This window comes from Chaetodon auriga, chromosome 6 (assembly GCF_051107435.1).
Source record: "Chaetodon auriga isolate fChaAug3 chromosome 6, fChaAug3.hap1, whole genome shotgun sequence".
NCBI classification, from domain to species: domain Eukaryota; kingdom Metazoa; phylum Chordata; class Actinopteri; order Chaetodontiformes; family Chaetodontidae; genus Chaetodon; species Chaetodon auriga.
In genome coordinates, this window is record NC_135079.1 from 10,457,816 (window position 1) to 10,474,029 (window position 16,214).

The 16,214-nt window shown below is 42.9% G+C and overlaps 1 protein-coding gene across 3 annotated transcripts in view; it reads right to left on the reverse strand.

The window, feature by feature from the left end:
* Nucleotides 1-2,202: 2,202 nt before the first annotated feature.
* The window catches only part of ano3 (anoctamin 3), a 34,603-nt gene continuing 20,591 nt past the window's right edge, over nucleotides 2,203-16,214 (reverse strand). For all 3 annotated transcript variants that reach the window (XM_076732534.1, XM_076732533.1, XM_076732532.1), the window contains exons 9-25: nucleotides 15,280-15,335; nucleotides 15,068-15,189; nucleotides 13,224-13,358; nucleotides 13,035-13,131; nucleotides 12,465-12,525; nucleotides 10,394-10,476; nucleotides 10,086-10,226; nucleotides 9,543-9,707; nucleotides 9,270-9,306; nucleotides 9,037-9,148; nucleotides 8,676-8,733; nucleotides 8,303-8,400; nucleotides 7,847-8,010; nucleotides 7,556-7,708; nucleotides 6,501-6,651; nucleotides 6,229-6,415; nucleotides 2,203-5,736 (exon numbers count right to left, since the gene is read on the reverse strand). In XM_076732534.1, coding sequence (XP_076588649.1) covers nucleotides 5,554-5,736; nucleotides 6,229-6,415; nucleotides 6,501-6,651; nucleotides 7,556-7,708; nucleotides 7,847-8,010; nucleotides 8,303-8,400; nucleotides 8,676-8,733; nucleotides 9,037-9,148; nucleotides 9,270-9,306; nucleotides 9,543-9,707; nucleotides 10,086-10,226; nucleotides 10,394-10,476; nucleotides 12,465-12,525; nucleotides 13,035-13,131; nucleotides 13,224-13,358; nucleotides 15,068-15,189; nucleotides 15,280-15,335 — 2,003 coding nt within the window. In that variant the 3' untranslated portion in view covers nucleotides 2,203-5,553. The remainder of the gene's footprint in view (nucleotides 5,737-6,228; nucleotides 6,416-6,500; nucleotides 6,652-7,555; nucleotides 7,709-7,846; nucleotides 8,011-8,302; nucleotides 8,401-8,675; nucleotides 8,734-9,036; nucleotides 9,149-9,269; nucleotides 9,307-9,542; nucleotides 9,708-10,085; nucleotides 10,227-10,393; nucleotides 10,477-12,464; nucleotides 12,526-13,034; nucleotides 13,132-13,223; nucleotides 13,359-15,067; nucleotides 15,190-15,279; nucleotides 15,336-16,214) is intronic.

The window sequence follows — 16,214 nt, forward strand, 5'->3', positions numbered from 1 at the left end:
AGTCAGGACCGACCGCCATGGCCAGCGCTGGAGCCACACTGCACAAAAAACTCTTTAAACAAAATAGGTGGAAAGTATTTTCACTCAGCATATTTTCTCAGGCATGTTTGTCATAACAGATCACATGCAGTGCAGGTTTTGGAGCAGTGAACGTCCCCCTCTGTAACGTTGGAAGCAATTTCTTGCACTCGGCCAGCTGAGCTGTCTGATGATTTGTGGATGTCAGTGCTGTGACTCTTTTGTCCCCTGCTGGTCATCCTTGGCTCCCTGTCCTGTTCACATCTCAGCGCTGTAGGATTTATGGTCTGGTCTCAGTGGGCCCGCTGATTACCTTCCTAACCTGCACTGTAAATCTGTGCTGTATCAATCCGTCTCCTGCAGATGCTCATAGAGACCAGGAGCTAATGTCTACGGACTGTGGCTAACACTGATATATGAGGAATATTATTACTACTTTGGAAAACTGCTCTGTTCAAAATGCGAATAACACTGCTTCTGTTCACTGAGCTGGAGAATACATTTTGTGTTGATCCAAAGCATCTTTCTTTTTGCAGGGAGCAGATACAGTATGCGCCTGCTTCCCTTTTTCCAAACAGTAAGTTTTTTGTGTTCAATTATTAAAGGTACCCTGGGGAATTTTTTGACCACTTGCAGCTGAAGCGACATTTTTAGGTGTTTTTGTTTGTTCACCATCAGTTTGTTTACATGCCAGCAGACGCAGTAATGAGGAGGACTGTTAGCATGCAGTGTAAACAATGCTGGTTCTGCCCTACAAATGTTTTAAGCGAAATGGATTCAAGACATTTGTTAGATCTCAAGGATACGTTTTGGTGAGTGACACTGAAGAATAACAGAAACTCATTTTGTTCACATGGAAACTCCACAGGGACTTAATCTGTTCATTTATCAGTCATACGAATAACAGAACACAAATTTAAGATGACTGCTTTTAGTAGCTGCAGCAGAGCAGATAGTTGTATTCAATTAGGTGCAGCTGAGAAGGCAAAAGGCCAATCACTGCTTTGGAGTAGACGGAGGGCAGAGGTGGAAATAAACAGGACATTTACTCATTATTAGTACTTAAATTCAACCATTAAGGTTATAAAACACAGTCTACTGTTGAAGACTGAACCAGTAAAGACTTTTTGGCTTGTGTCCCTTTACAAAAAAGACGTGTCAACGAATAATTTCTCCTGTAAATTCCTCACTAAGAGGTGAAATGATCAAATGTGTCCACAAAAGAGAAGTAATATGTGATATCAGTCACAGTGGCTCTTTTTCTGCAGGTCAAGTACTTTTCTTTTGACACGTGGGCACATTTTGCTGTTAATACTTTAACTTCAAGAGACAGTATTGAGTGCTTTTTCCACCACTGTAGGACTCTATGGACACCTTGATGTGACGCTGCAGGTTTTATCTGATGTATTGTTTTTATTCTATTTTCTGCAACTTTAGGTTGTTAAATTCCATCCTTTTTTGCCAACAGAACATTCTTCAGCATCCCCAGCATGCTGACCTTTTATGATGTAAGTTGTCCTGGGGTGCCATGACAGGCGCCATTATATAAAATGTCTTCTTCTTCTTTTTCTTCTTCTTCTTCCCTTTTATGGCGTGGCAGCACAACGAGATAGAAATGCAGAAATCCATCTCTGAAACCACAGCTTTTTATGCCAGTATGTGACGTCTGTTGGTCAAAGAGGTGAAAGGAAATATCTCGGTGTGGGCATCCAACAGTGAGACAGACCACAGGAAATAATAAACGTATTAAACATCTGTCATCAGAGCGCAAAGCACACCAAACCTTTGCGTGTTTCTTCGGCTGTGTTTAGACTTCAATGTAAAAAATGACGTCCAGTGTTAACTGACATGGCATGAATGGAAAAGCAGTTAGAAGCGAAGGCTGTGCAGCGGTGGCAGTCATGACGTCACAACATAGTGGGAAAATCCTACAATACTCAAAAAGTGGGCTTATGAAAGAAACAATCTTTTTAACAATATGTTCTATGACCGCTTTTTGGCAAGAAGATCTGTGGTTTGTGATAATAGCAGGGATAAAAAGAGAAAACAGTCTCGGTGCTCCGCTCCGCTCTGGTTTGTTCCATAAGCAGATTTAGTTCAACTCCAATAGTCCTGAAGACGGTGATAGCTACAGGCCGCTTCTCTATTTTATATCATGACGGTAAGAAAAACAAAGAGAGGAGATTTGATTTAAAAGATACAATCCATGATTTATTACAGAAAAGAGTGATATCCAAATTATTTTATGTTACATTATTTTTATACATTTCAACTTGTTTTTACATGTAAACAGGAAGGAAGTAAACAATGTTATTGATACACTTCATGTCACGACTGATACCATCCTATTGTACAGTTGCATCTATGGTCTAATGTCACTGTGCTTCCATGTCAAGTACACTGCTTGCTTAAGCACAATCCTATTAGGAGGCATAGCACAGAACAGAAGGCTTAATCCCCCTTTAGACTGCTATGTTTTCAGAGATGTGCAAGGTCATGCCATTATTACTTATTATGCTATACCCATATTGTGCTATTGCCAACAGTAGAAGGCATGAGAAACACCGTTCCACCACTGTGCAGCATTTGTATTAGTGAGAAGGTGAACCAATGCTCTTAGGGAGGAGAAAACAGCAGGGAAAAGATCCATCTGGACACGATTACTAGCTGGGCAAGTCAAACGTCTAAGGTCACGCAGTTTTTCATTTATTTCAAATACCCAATAAGTGAAACACTTCAGCTGTTTGGTGGTAAACGTAATTCTTATTCCCAGCTGAGCGTTCAAACCGAGCAAATCTGAGGATTCACGTGTTTAGTTTAATCAGATTCTCCATGAAATTCCATCCAGGCCAGATTATACAAATCATTCTGGAGCCCAAGTTATTATTTAGAAAATACTCTCCCAGTATAAAATTCTGCCACATCAACAAACATAACGTTCCGTCCGGACCGCCAAAAATGATCAACACAGGAAAAGGGACGTGATATGTTTAAGACGCTGTTGACAACTTTACAGAAGTTCGCTCTGCTCAAAGCAGGTGTTAGGTCATGCATACTCTACAGTACGACTGTACCAGTACGTTTACATCTGCATCTGTTCAAAATAAATGTAGCACTCAAGGATAACAACATGCATAGATTCTCAATGTTCACATAGCAGGGAAGATAATCTGAAGACCTGGACTAGTTTCCTAAGTATTGGAACAAGATTTAAAAACAAATATGTCTCTCTTGTGAATTGTGATTACGACCTGAAAGCATCATTACCTCTTAACCAACATTCTGCATCATATGTCCCCATTATGAATGGCGTGGTTGTGTTCCATGATTTCCGATCTGCTCTAATATAGTACTTATTGTGATTATGCAAAGAAATCAGACATGCTTTCAACTGTGAGTGTGCATTACAGTCATGCAAATGCACTGCAGTGCAAAAATATATATCTAAAAAAGCAGGATACCTTTGACCGCATCTTAGAAAATATGATAAAAAGTTGATCATCTGCAAACATTCAGAGGACACCTGAGAAATGTGGACGTTACTTTGTCAACTGGAGGGGGAAAACAGGTGAATTCATAGTCATAGCACGAAATAAAAAGTAGAAAACCGTTACATACATCATAACATGTATATACACAGAACAGCAAAGTAAATGAATAAACAAACTGAACTAATGTACACTTAAAATAACAAATCTGTTTATCAGTGTTGTGCAATGCATTCAGGGTAGCCATATTCTTTATCTTCAGCCGTTAGACTGGTGTAACCTTCATGTTTACTGTGCATAATGTGGCTCCAAATCTTATTTACCATCATATGATCAACACGAGCTGCACTGAAGCTCTTGCCAACGTGAAAGTTCTCATCACCGAGAAAATACAAAACCCCTCGTTAACTCCACTCCACGACTCTCCATCTCGACATGAATGAAACAGGAAATGATTACGGTTCTGACTCAGCCACACAGATGGACGTGTCGCTCATGCTGCCTGTTTTCCTGAGTTCTCCAACCCATGACATCAGAACTCACCACAACACAAGGCAATGTCAAGACTGCATTTAACAAAATCTAATTTCTCAGTTTCACATCAATACAGGTCAGAAAGCAGCCGAAACCGCATCTGGCCATGTGCTTAGCGAAGGACTAGAACTGAAAATGTTGATGTACTTTGTAAGTGAGAAACAGTGGATGGATGTTCTTTGCAAACTGAACATCCAAGCCACAGGTATGTCTAAGTGATCCAACTTTCAACCACGCTTCAGGGCTTCCAGCAGCAAATGAAAAACAGGCTGCGAGCGCAGAACACAAGAGCAGATCTGCGGCTCCCGCATGCGAGTGTATACATTGTTCATGATGGGAGTCACATTACAACGTATACCGTCGGCGTGTTTCAGAGCCATTAGCTGAGACCCGAGTAGGTACTGTGGTGTGACTCACGTCCAAAGCAAATCCTGACAGCAGAGTTCAGAGAGTTTACAGAAGATCAGACAACAGGGCGAGGAGAGAGAAGATTTCTTGCACTTGAAAAAAAGCACGTGCAGCACAAACAGGCACACGTGATGTTGGTGACACAATTGTAGTGAACACAACTGTAGGCACAATCAAATCGCACTAAGTTCACATTTCCTCGACTCGAGACAGTCAAGCTCAGCAGTAGCACAGACGGAGATTAACAGCTCACACTGAGTACAGACACACGTGAACCAGGCATCAAGACGGGGACTTTGTCTATCAAAAGGTACAAAACAGTATTACCATGCACTTTATATGACTTCTTTGTCAAATGTACTGAATAGATGTCAACATCCTTCACGATGAGTGCTGTCGTTTTCATTTTTGTTCTTTTTTTCTTTGCAGTTAACGAAATGGCCGCAAATATTAATCAGCATGCTTGAAGGGCAAATATACAGTCGCTTTGCAAGAACGGTGTCCATTGTATTTGGTAGCCACATCACCAGAATCACTTTTGCAACAAGAAACGCTAAGTGCCACAGTAGGTCTGTCACATGACCAGCAGAGCGACGGCTCCGCTGATGCTCACGGGAGAAAAAAACACGGGCATGCTGCGAGCTGCACCGAACTGCAGCGTCAAAGCGGGGGTGCTAGCTGCCACATAGAGAGAGAGACTGCAGGATGGGTGCCAAAAGTGAACAGTGGTGATCTGCAGCCCTTGATCTGCATAGTAGACATTACAATTGCACAGGTTATTCCAGTTAAGCCATGACACGCACAGACAAGGGCAACCTGCTGGATGAAGCCAGGTGAGGGAGCGAGGTGGGGCGGAAGAGGTTGGAGCAAGGAACCAAGGGCAGCGCTCACACTGGACGTGGAACAGATGGCGAGGGAATGGCCCGGGTCAGAGCAGGGAGCCAGACAGGTTTGGGGGAGGATCTGGTTACTAAAGAGGGTGTCTTTGGTGTACAGAATCAGCCAAGTGAAGCTGGGCTCTCAAAGCTAAAATAAGCAGGCAGGGGAGGTTTTGTGCCTGTGAGTTGAGGGCTGTGCGGCGTGTAGCGGAGACGTGGGGGTGAAGCTAAGGCCACTCGTGGTGATAACGCCGTCCGTTCTTCTTTCTCTCCTTCTGCAGGTGCTCCAGTTCTGCTTCGTACATCATCTCCTGCATCAGGTACTTTTCCCTCCTCATTCGATCGCAGAGATCCTTCGGCATGTCCGGAATGAGGTACGCTATGAAGGACTTGATCCCAAACACCAGGTGCTGAGGGAGGCATTAATCATTTAAGAGTTACCTTCCACAGAACTCAAACACTTCAGTTGCCAGTATTTGTTGCATAATTTAACAAGCAGGCAAAGGTTAACGCCGTGTGCACCACAGTAAAGAACTTTATGTGCCCGTAATTTTTTATAGGCGCATGTCATGCCAGTTTTTCTGCATAAGGCAGCGTTGTCAGGGGGAAGGAGAGAAAAGGAGAGGAAAAAAGCATGTAATTTGGGATTTATTTCGTGGGTTTTGAGAGAAATCTTTTGAAACTTACTGTAGTAGCAAGATTCAATTAAAGCATGAGAATCGCCTAAATTGGGCTTGTGAGGTTTTCACTTCACAACGACAGCACATGAATTAATAAAAGAAATTATGAAACTACAAAAAGAATTCTGTCATTTAGCAGACTTGAGAAGGACGTAAAGGGGATTTAGTTATAGCTGCTTGCTTTGCTTGAAAACACACACAAAAAAAGAAACACTGACAGACCTCAAAGACGATGATGAAGGCCAGCCTGGCGGCCAAGACGTGCCAAAACTGCAGGGTGAATTCGTACGGCACCGAGCTCCAGGGCGGTGCTCTGTAGTCTCTGTACCTGCAGTATTTGGTCTGGCTGCTGTTCGCCTCCTTCATTTCAAACACGGACAGGCTGCTGTTCATGTAGCCTCGCAAACACCTGAGGGCGAAGGGAGACGCCATCAGACCATAACACGAGCCGCTCTGCCGGATACCTTTAAAAAGCTTACACATTTAACGCTTACTCATTCCGGTGGTGGTGTCCCTTGTCCACACACGGGCCATATTTAAAGGCGTAAACAAAGCGGGGGATGTAGTCTGAGGTGATGGCAATGACGAAGGCGTTGGTGATGACTGCCAGCACGCCGATACCTTCGAGAATCCCATGCCAGATGCCTGGTAGTCAAACCGGATGAGAAAAGAAAAACACTTGTGTAAAGGAAAATGAGTATTCAACAAGATGATTTCTAAATCTACAGTCCTTTGTCTGAAAGACGTAATCACTTAAGTTCTGTGTGGCTTACGGGGCTGGGCCTTTTACTGGTGAAACATTGAAGTACATCAGGCAGAAGATAATGACGGACAATTGAGAAGGAAAATTCTACCCTTTGATTATGTCATGAAATCACTCATTTGTGACATTTATGCACATTCCAGGAATTATGTTGCGACAAAGTGTCTCCTTCATGTTCTCTTCCATTAATAATCTAGCAGAGTGAGTTTCAACAGTCTCAGGATGGTGCAAGGACGTATTGTTTATATATTCGCATATACAGCTCTGCAGCCAAATAATTACAACAGCATGTTTTTTTGGCTGCGTTACAAAAAAAGTCTACAGAGGCCACTTTACGGTCAGTGGAGCAAAATCATTTCTCCGCCTCTTCTGCATTTGTTTCTGTAGAATTGGTAAAAGTCAGCTTAAACCAGAAAAGAAGCTTTGCTCTTCCATTCTGTGTGACTAAAACATAATGTGTTCATTACAGCTTTCTAAACGTGTCTGGGTGAATTCCTCTTTTAATTACAGGGCAACATGCCACAAGAAGCATTTGGTCATATATTATAAGGCAGTTGGAGGGTGGTGTTTGTAGTCATATGCGGAGGTGGGCTGGTGGGAGGGGAGGTGCAGCATATGGCGGTGCAGAAACAGAGGATATGGGAACATATCTATGTCCATAGGGTGGAAAACGTTTGCTCTCCGCAATATTTTAGTGTTGGAAAAAGCAACTCTGATCTACAAATAAAACAGACACTGCGTGAGAGATGCAGAGGAGGTGCGGGGGCAGTCAGAGATCGCACTGACCTATGTCTGTGGCTCGGGCGGGCATGGGTCTCCTCCACTGAGTGACAAACTTGTAGGCGTCAAGACGAATCTCAATGATGTTGTTGAGCAGCGCCAGGAGAGGAGCCAGCGGGAACGCTGCTACAAAGATGGTGGTGAAGCCAAACTGGAGAACTGCAGAGGAAAGAACCGTTTGGATGAACTTCAGAGGACGTCCGTCTCAACCCTGGCAGTGTTGATAGCTGTAATTTTTAGTTTTTTTCCCTTCTGTCCTCAGACAAATATAACACTTCAAAGGGTATAATGATTTACCCATTTCAAGGTATTCGTCCACCAGTCCATGGGCATTCATCGGCTGCAGATTCCAGTCTTTGTCCCACTGTGGAAGCTGGGCTTTATTCTCTACATTCTGCCCTCCACCACCTCCACCACCTCCTTTCTTCATCTTCCTACGAGACCACCAGTTCTGCAGCAAACTGAAAATGTAGCAAGTAGCTAACTGTCAACTCAAAGCAATTATTTCTGACAATGCGCTGAGCACTGCAGGAACCATTTTACTAAGCCCCACACAAGAGGATTTTATGTGTTTTTGCAGGAGAAAATCCTTTTCATATGCTAATGAAGCAAAGGACAAAAAAAAGGGAACATAATATAACACAAGGTTTGTAAAATGCCAATCACTTGAAATTACAGCGCTGAGGATTAAAAATGACATTTCTAATGGTTCAAACAGAAAGAACCACCTGATTATTATAACACGTTACTTACGGATAACCGAGCTCCATGAAGTTGTTCCAGATTTGTTTGAAGAACATGATGACTCCCATTTGCAGGCACAGATCAATCAAACAGCCGCTTGGGTGACACTGAGAATAATACATTTAAAACAAAAAAAAACTGTGACATTTATATTTCATGCCCAATAATTCAAAGCCATGAGCGGATCCTGGGACACACTTCATCCCATTCTGCTTTTTGATCATTAAAATTTTAAATCCCAGTAATTATGTGGGAGATTAATGGTTCTCATAGTCATACACAAACGGATCATTAGAAAGATGAATTACATGAAAATTCTAAATATATCCTAAAACAGACGGCAATGATCAGCCCACTTATGGTGATGCCTAATTGCACTCACCTCCTCCAGTCTCCATCGATTAAAGAGTTTATTGTATTTTCCAGGCCTGCCAGCAAACCTGAACAGATTGAGATTGGCAACATTAGCTACGAAATTCAATCAGAGGAAAACTAATAAACTCTGAGAAGGAAAAAAAAAAGAGACTTAAAGGTGCTCATTATGTCAGACAGAGTTCACAGCTTGGCTACATTTCTAGTCAGGGGAAGTATTTTGCAAATGCTGAAACATGAGGTCCAAAATGGACTGAAAGGAAGGGAGACTTGCCAGTTAAGTCCTGGGATTTTAAAAGAAAACATCCCAAACAATCTCTCATTAAGTTCACTGTAAACAGGAACTGTACAGTTCATGGCAGCCGGCCTACCTTCCGAGAAAGAAAGCGATGTAAAATGTGGAGCTGTTCAAATTGACAAACTGGAACAGGAACATCTTCAGAGCAAAGCTGTTCTCCCACTCAGACTCCGTCCGTGGGTGCTCTGAAGGGGGAGAAACAGGCGGTTGTGGGGTGGACGAGGGAGAAAATAAATGCTTGCCAACCATCTGGGATGCAAGAGATAATGAAGGTATAAATGCATGCAGTATGAGGACTACGCTCACCTAAATTTGTCAGCAGATAGGCCACCTTTTCATACACCTGGAAAGACGATAGTACTCATAAGCATCAACAGGGAAAAGGTTGAGGAGGGTAACGATCACGAGAAAGAGAGGCAAAGGGGAATCTCGGCCAAAAAAAAAAAAACACAACAACTAAAAGTCTTTCTGGCTGTGGATGTGATAGTTCCTGGAACATTGCGCTGAATAAATGTTTGATGAAACATTCGCTGGACAGTACATGTAAACTGGCCAGATGATGCTCGTCATGACACCCACCACGTTCAGAGACATGATGATCATAAAGTTGATGCAGACACCAGTGCCAGAGGTGGCAAACTGCCAGTTCTTCTTCACAAAATACCAGTTGAGGGAAGCGAACTTCTCCATCGCTATGAGACGGAAAACCACCACAGCAAACACGGCTGTCAGGACGAGGGAGATCTAAGCAGGGAGATGATGGAGAGAGGGAAGAAAAGAGGAGGGGGTGATATGTTTGTTAAAAAAGTGTGATAATCACAGATGAACTCTGCGGGTTACATTCCAGAGGTTTTAACTATGCAGAATAGAAAGGACAGCCTGTTGATTAAGAAACAATGAAACACTCAGAAAACAAAACAGCCATCATTCAAATGTAATCAGTAAATAGGAGAAATTAGGCCATCAGAAAATCCAAATCCAACAGTTCATTACAGCTTTCATCCAGCAGGGGGCGATGTTATGCCGCCGCTGGCACACCATTAGGCGGCACACAAAATGACGTGATCCCACTCTAAGACTCAATCCCAAAAGATCAGATTATTCAGAGATCAAAGGGTTTACCATGAAGAATATTCCGGACACAGACACCATGAGCCGGCTGAGTTTGTCTGAAAAGGGCTGGAAAGGCTCGGGCTTGCCAGAGATGGGGTTGACTCTCTCCATCCTGGAGTACTTGGCTTCAAACTGAGGCCTCAGCTCCTCCTGAATCACAACACACATTCCAGCATGAACTACTGAACTTTAGGCGTCTGTGCCTGATGAAGCAATAACACTTCTTTTTATGTCACATTTAGAAGACGTGCTGCCTGAACTTAAACTACGAGGTAATCAAACCATATCTGATCTATTTGGAGATAATGCTGACGTACCTCTTCCTCCTCCCAATCAATGAGATCCCAGTCATAAGTCAGTTCTGCCCTCCTCCTTTTCCAGAACTCCAGGAATACAGTGGCTGCAGAGGGGATCAGGAATCAGTCGCATTATTGATCAACTTTGATATGTAGCACACAGTATGATTGATAATCATGTGACTGCGGAGGCCCATTAACACCTCATCATAGTCAGACATCCTGAGTGAAACACAGGCTGCAGTGACATGCATGGCCCATTATGGAAACTGATTACAGCCATCAGTTCCCAGACTGCCTCTGTGGTGAAGGAAATGTGGCAACAGCAAATAGGCTTTCCTTGTGCAATGTTTCACCCCCAAATCATTTCTTTGTCAGACAAGATCCAAGTAAAGCTCTCTGTAGGCAGAATTTAGTCTGGAGGCATTGTTTCCTTTGTGTCCGACTCTATTGTGACTTGAGCTGCGCACAACACCAGAAATTCGTGCTCCTAATCTTCTCTGTCAAGACTTTTCATGTACGCTGATTCATTACAGATACATAACACCAGAAAAAAAAGGCCTTTGTAAAGGCTGTATGGAACACACGCTTCACAATCGACACTTATGTGGTTCAATAAATGTGGAAAAATGTGCCACGACAGCATTACTGCAAATACAGTGACAGATGAGTGGAAAAGACTGGTGCAATGTTTTATGATCTATGATGGGCAGCACGCTGTGACTACTGATTCAGCCCTTTTGTCCGTTTTCATTAGACATAAACATTGTATACATGTGTGTTTTTGGAGGAGGCGGACAAACGTCTCATGAAAACTGAGTATTCGATCAGCTCTGTGCAGCCTTAACACAGCTTTTCTTTGTGCATCATGAACTTATTGCATGTGTTTGGAGCTGAAACAACTATTAACTGATTCATAAATTAGTCAATCAACAGAAAAGAAATCAGCTATTTCAGTAATTGAGTCAAACAATCCTCGGTAAACTGAATATTTTAAGGTTTTAGTCTGTTGTTCAGACAAAAAAAGTAATACCGTCATTATTTTGGGCTTTGTGATGGATATCTTTTACTATTTTGCAGCATTAATAAAAACAAAAAAACTCCAGCAGTTACTTGACAATAATTGTTAGTTGCAGCCCCATGCACTAATTTAACATGCATTTGAAGTAAAGCAAAATTACTCCAGTGATGAAGATAAATTTGGGACACAAAGGAATTGTGGCCTTAAAAAGCACCAGAATGCGAATCCTCAGTCAGAACAACTTTCAGTGCTGTTGTAGATGTTGAAGTTTAATATAGCTTGACCCACTTTTGTTTAAAGAGAGAGAAAAGCAGCCTTCTCAGATGCCTACATTCGGTCCCTTGGGCGAACCAATTTTTCATCTCTATCTCGCACATGCACTCTCACACACAGCAGAGCTGGAGAGCATTCGCTCAGTGGCGCAGTACTGCTGCTTTGGTCCACATTGCCAAAAGCCGTCATGGAGGATTCGGAGGTACAGACCTCAGTCTGCGAGGCTGACTGGACCTCCCTCGACTCTCCAGCTCTGCTTGGCCTTCATTTAGCCCAAACTCAGAACACAATGTGCCAAGTGTTCCCTCTGGGCACAGGTGATTATTCACCATGGTGGCAGATATATGGATCTGGGCAGAGTGCTGCACAGTAACACTCACACTGTACATTACAAAACACATTATAGCTGTGGGAACCATAGCGGCAATATACCAATATGGTGCAACCCAGCTGAATGATACAGCCTCCCTCTGGAGAAATGTTTAATTATCCGACTAATTACATCAGGACAGCAGTGGAAGTGGAGGTGCAGACGCTCAGTCAGAGAAACCTGAGCGTGATTTCTTCGCTGACAAATGTGTTACAGAGTGAAGGTCTCCAGTATTTGGACTGCAGAGTGTTTACTGTGTGGAATTCTCAAAGCTTAATGTGTTTGGAGGAGTTGAGTGCAGAGTGGAAGCGTGAGCACTGACACACTATTGTATAAATAGATTTGAATTCCAGAAGGGCTCGTATCAAGCGAGGAACATATAATACAACAAGTGTTCACAAAATCAGGGGCAAACAGAAGCAGCCTACCCCAAATAGCCATGAAGATAGCGAAGAACACAGTGCCGCCGTTATCAAACAGATGGGTCACCTAGAAAAACAAGCACATGAAGAGCTGCTCTGAGAAGTGCTTCCTGAAATAGTGACTTTATAATTCTGACTTCAATAGAGTTTGAATTTGCCAAATGCAGGTCAGGACTTTCTCATACAACAACGTACTTCAGAGTATCTCATCCTTGAGTTTGTGGCCTAACGTGACAGATTTCTTAAAGAATACCACTGGAATGTCTGTACGGTAAATATGAAGCTGCAGCCCGGAGCCAGACAGGTTAGCTTAGCATAAAGACTGGAAAGAAGGCTAACCAGTTCTCCTTCTTTCCAGTCTTTGTGTTAAATTAAGCTAAGCGGCTGCTTAGCTTCAGTTTTCAAATGTAGATTCAATGGACAGACGTGAGAGTGGTGTTGATCAACTCTTGGCAAGAAAGTCATTAAGTGTATTTCCAAAAACGTCAAACCAAATCTTTAAAATATTGATTTCTGTTTCGAGTCTTCACTTCCTGAAATGCTGTGACTATGGATAAATATCAGAGCTGCACTGACCTTCGCGTAGACACAGCTGTCGCTCAGTGTCCATGGGTCACAGGTGTCCTCACACATCGGGCACATGATGGTCGTGTTGGCTTCACAAATCTCTTTACTGATGAGACAAAGAATCAGGAAATGACAGCAACAATCAACAACATTCATGTTTTAAATTATATTGATGGTACACAGGTTGTGTGGACTGACCTGACTTGGCTCGAGTCCATCGTGAAGAGACCATAGAGGAAGACAAAAACACCAACCAGGGCAGCAGGGATCAACATGCCGGTGTACCAGCCCAACCACGCAAAGTAAAGACCGATTTTCTCACCAAAGTACCTCCTGGGTGAGAGACAGAGAGACGGAGTGATAAAAACTCACCAATAAAGTGTGTTGACTGTTAAATTAAACATGGCCATGTGCACCGGCAGTGAAGCTGCGGGCGTAGTTAGTGTACTGTGAGGACGTCGTGGTAGTTTAATGGACAGGGAGGCTGCTGGGCTGAAAAGTCACACAGTGTAATGCTGTGGTGGGAAATAAATCAATAACTGCATCTGCTTCCCAAACCACAGCTGTCAAGGTGCCCTTGAGCAAGACGCTTATTTCACATCTGCTCCAGCAAAGCAGCTCAGTGGAAATTAGCTGTATCAGGCAACTCTCCAGCATGTACGCAGCGCTGCATTAACAATGAGGAAGGCTGACTGAGAAAAAGAGTGTCAACAAACCCTCCCCGAGTTTGTTTACATGCACACCAGCATTAGGTTTCTGTCACCAAGATATACTGTAGGAGCAGGTGATATGGATAAAATCTTCTATCACAGTAGATATAATTGTATTTAAATATTTTCATTAATTTGGAGTCATGTTTCCGTCCACCTGATGAATGTAAGTCACTCTCTTTTAGCTCTGTTTGTGGTCCCTACCGACTCCCGAGGGAAATTTCCGGCTGATTAGCTGCTAAATGCTCTAATATGTTCACCAGCTAGTTGCAAACTGTGTCTGTTTGTCATTTTGGTGCTAGCACATAGTGTGCAGTAGGTTTTTAGGGCTTTTTCACTGTAACCAGGTGCCTGCTGCAGCTGAAACCAGCGCTATCACAGTGATGCGAGTGAATCAAGACAGTAAAGCTAAACAATGAGCTGAAACTCACTATAAAGCTCTGCAAAGCCAAGGGGAGCTGAAGATTCAGGTGATGATTGTCACCATGATTGAGTCCATTCACACTGTTCTCACATTGTCATTTGATAGATTATTATTGTACAATGCTGCTTACTGATTTGTAACATTTCCACAATACAACTGGGGATGTTGAAGGGATAGCTCCCTTTTAACAGTTTTCACTGACGATTGACAAATTCATGTCAACTCAAGCGGCAATCAGCCAATCTTAGCACAAGAAGTAGAAGCAGGAGGAAACAGCTAGCCTGGCTCTGTCCACAGTTTAAAGAATGTGCCTACCAGCACCTCTAAAGCTCAATAAATAACATGTTATATCATGTTTGTTTAATCTGCACCAGCAATATAAATGGAAATTTGTGGTTTCAGATGGAGTTATGTAGAGTGTATTTTCCCCCGTTTCTAATCTTTATGCAAAGCTAAGCTTACCGCATCCCGGCTTGAGTTCTGTAATTAACACATGAAAGTGCTATTGATCTTCTCATCTAACTCTGGGCAAGAAAGTGAAGAAGTGCATCTCACAAAGAGTCAAACTTTTCCTTGTCGCTCTTTGTACTCTTCCTCTACCAGCGATAAGACAGAAAAGACATTGCAGTATCCAGTCAGCCATAAACTAAAGTGGGTCCTTTACTGTTAAAGTAACTCCATCAGTTCAGAAATACCAGACTGTCCTGGGATGTGAGGGGGACCATCCAGACAGCAGACTGGTCAGAAACCTGGATATCATTATAATCACGTACTTTATACAGGGAGAAGAGCAACTGGGTCACTCTTTGTTCTATTTAAACAACACAGCCTGCATTCGACCAAAGACAGAACAAGGCTCAAGAACAGCCCATGATGCTGTGCCTCCTGCTTCGAAGCTGAATGCCTACCTGATGAGGTCCAGAGGCTGGTACTTGTACCAGATTCCCCAGCGGGCCCAGCGCTCATACAGAAGATGCCTGTGATTCTGGGCACCATGAGTCTTAATTGGATGTCTGCTCTTATAACCACCCTGATGAGACAAAGAGCAAAGTCTGCATCACAGAAGGAATTTCACCGTTTGACTATATGTGATCAGCACAAATATAAAAAAATCTCTCACCTCATGAGGAGGAAAGGCAGCCTCATATGTGTTGTTGCCCAATAAGCGGTTGATACCTACAGCAGGATAAATGATGTCATGTCAAAGGATGCCGACACACCAGGCAGGAAAGCACAAGGACACCACATTAAAAATTCAGCACCGGTCATAACTGAGAGAGGGGTCCAGTGAGAGATTCATTTAAACCCACACTTCCAGAGTCATAACAATTTACTACATTATGTAACTGACAGGCTGCATTAGACAAGCACATGAGAGGCTTAAAACACTCAGGTTAGAATTTCAAATAACTGTCAGCACTTGAAAATAACCTTTATCATTTTTGCTGGACCATAATTACACGGTGTAAAATATGGTCTCAATCACAATAAACAAAGTGCCTTGTCTGCAGGTACTGGTGCTGGAGTGTATGTTATTTTTCACAGAACAGCAGTACGTTCATTTGTATTGTCATCCCCTGACTGAAACCGTAGATAGGGAGAGCAGGAGCAGGGAGGGGTGGATTTGGAAAAGGATTTTCCACTCTTGTGGCGGAGCTGATCTTATTTGTTGGAAAGTAGAGTGGTCAACAGCATTAAAATATTAATGCGAAATCCGTTCCAGCCCTTCAAGGCCAAACTTTAATCAGCAAAACATGTCGGTAGCAGTAGGACAAGATAGTGGTGTGGGAGTGGACAGACAGTTCGGTAACAGCTGATACCGAAAAATAAATAAATAAATAAATAAAAATAAACCAACAGCCAGAAGGAGAGGAGGAATCAGCCACAAGTTGGAGGATACCAACAGCTCAGTGCACATTTTAATCACCCACAGCAAAACAACACAGGCATAATGCTCCCAACCGCCGCACTATCGTCCTCTAAAGTCAAATTAAGAGCAAAATCCAGTCTCTTTCACTGGTGCCCCTGATGGCTGGCCATAATAAACACAGAGAG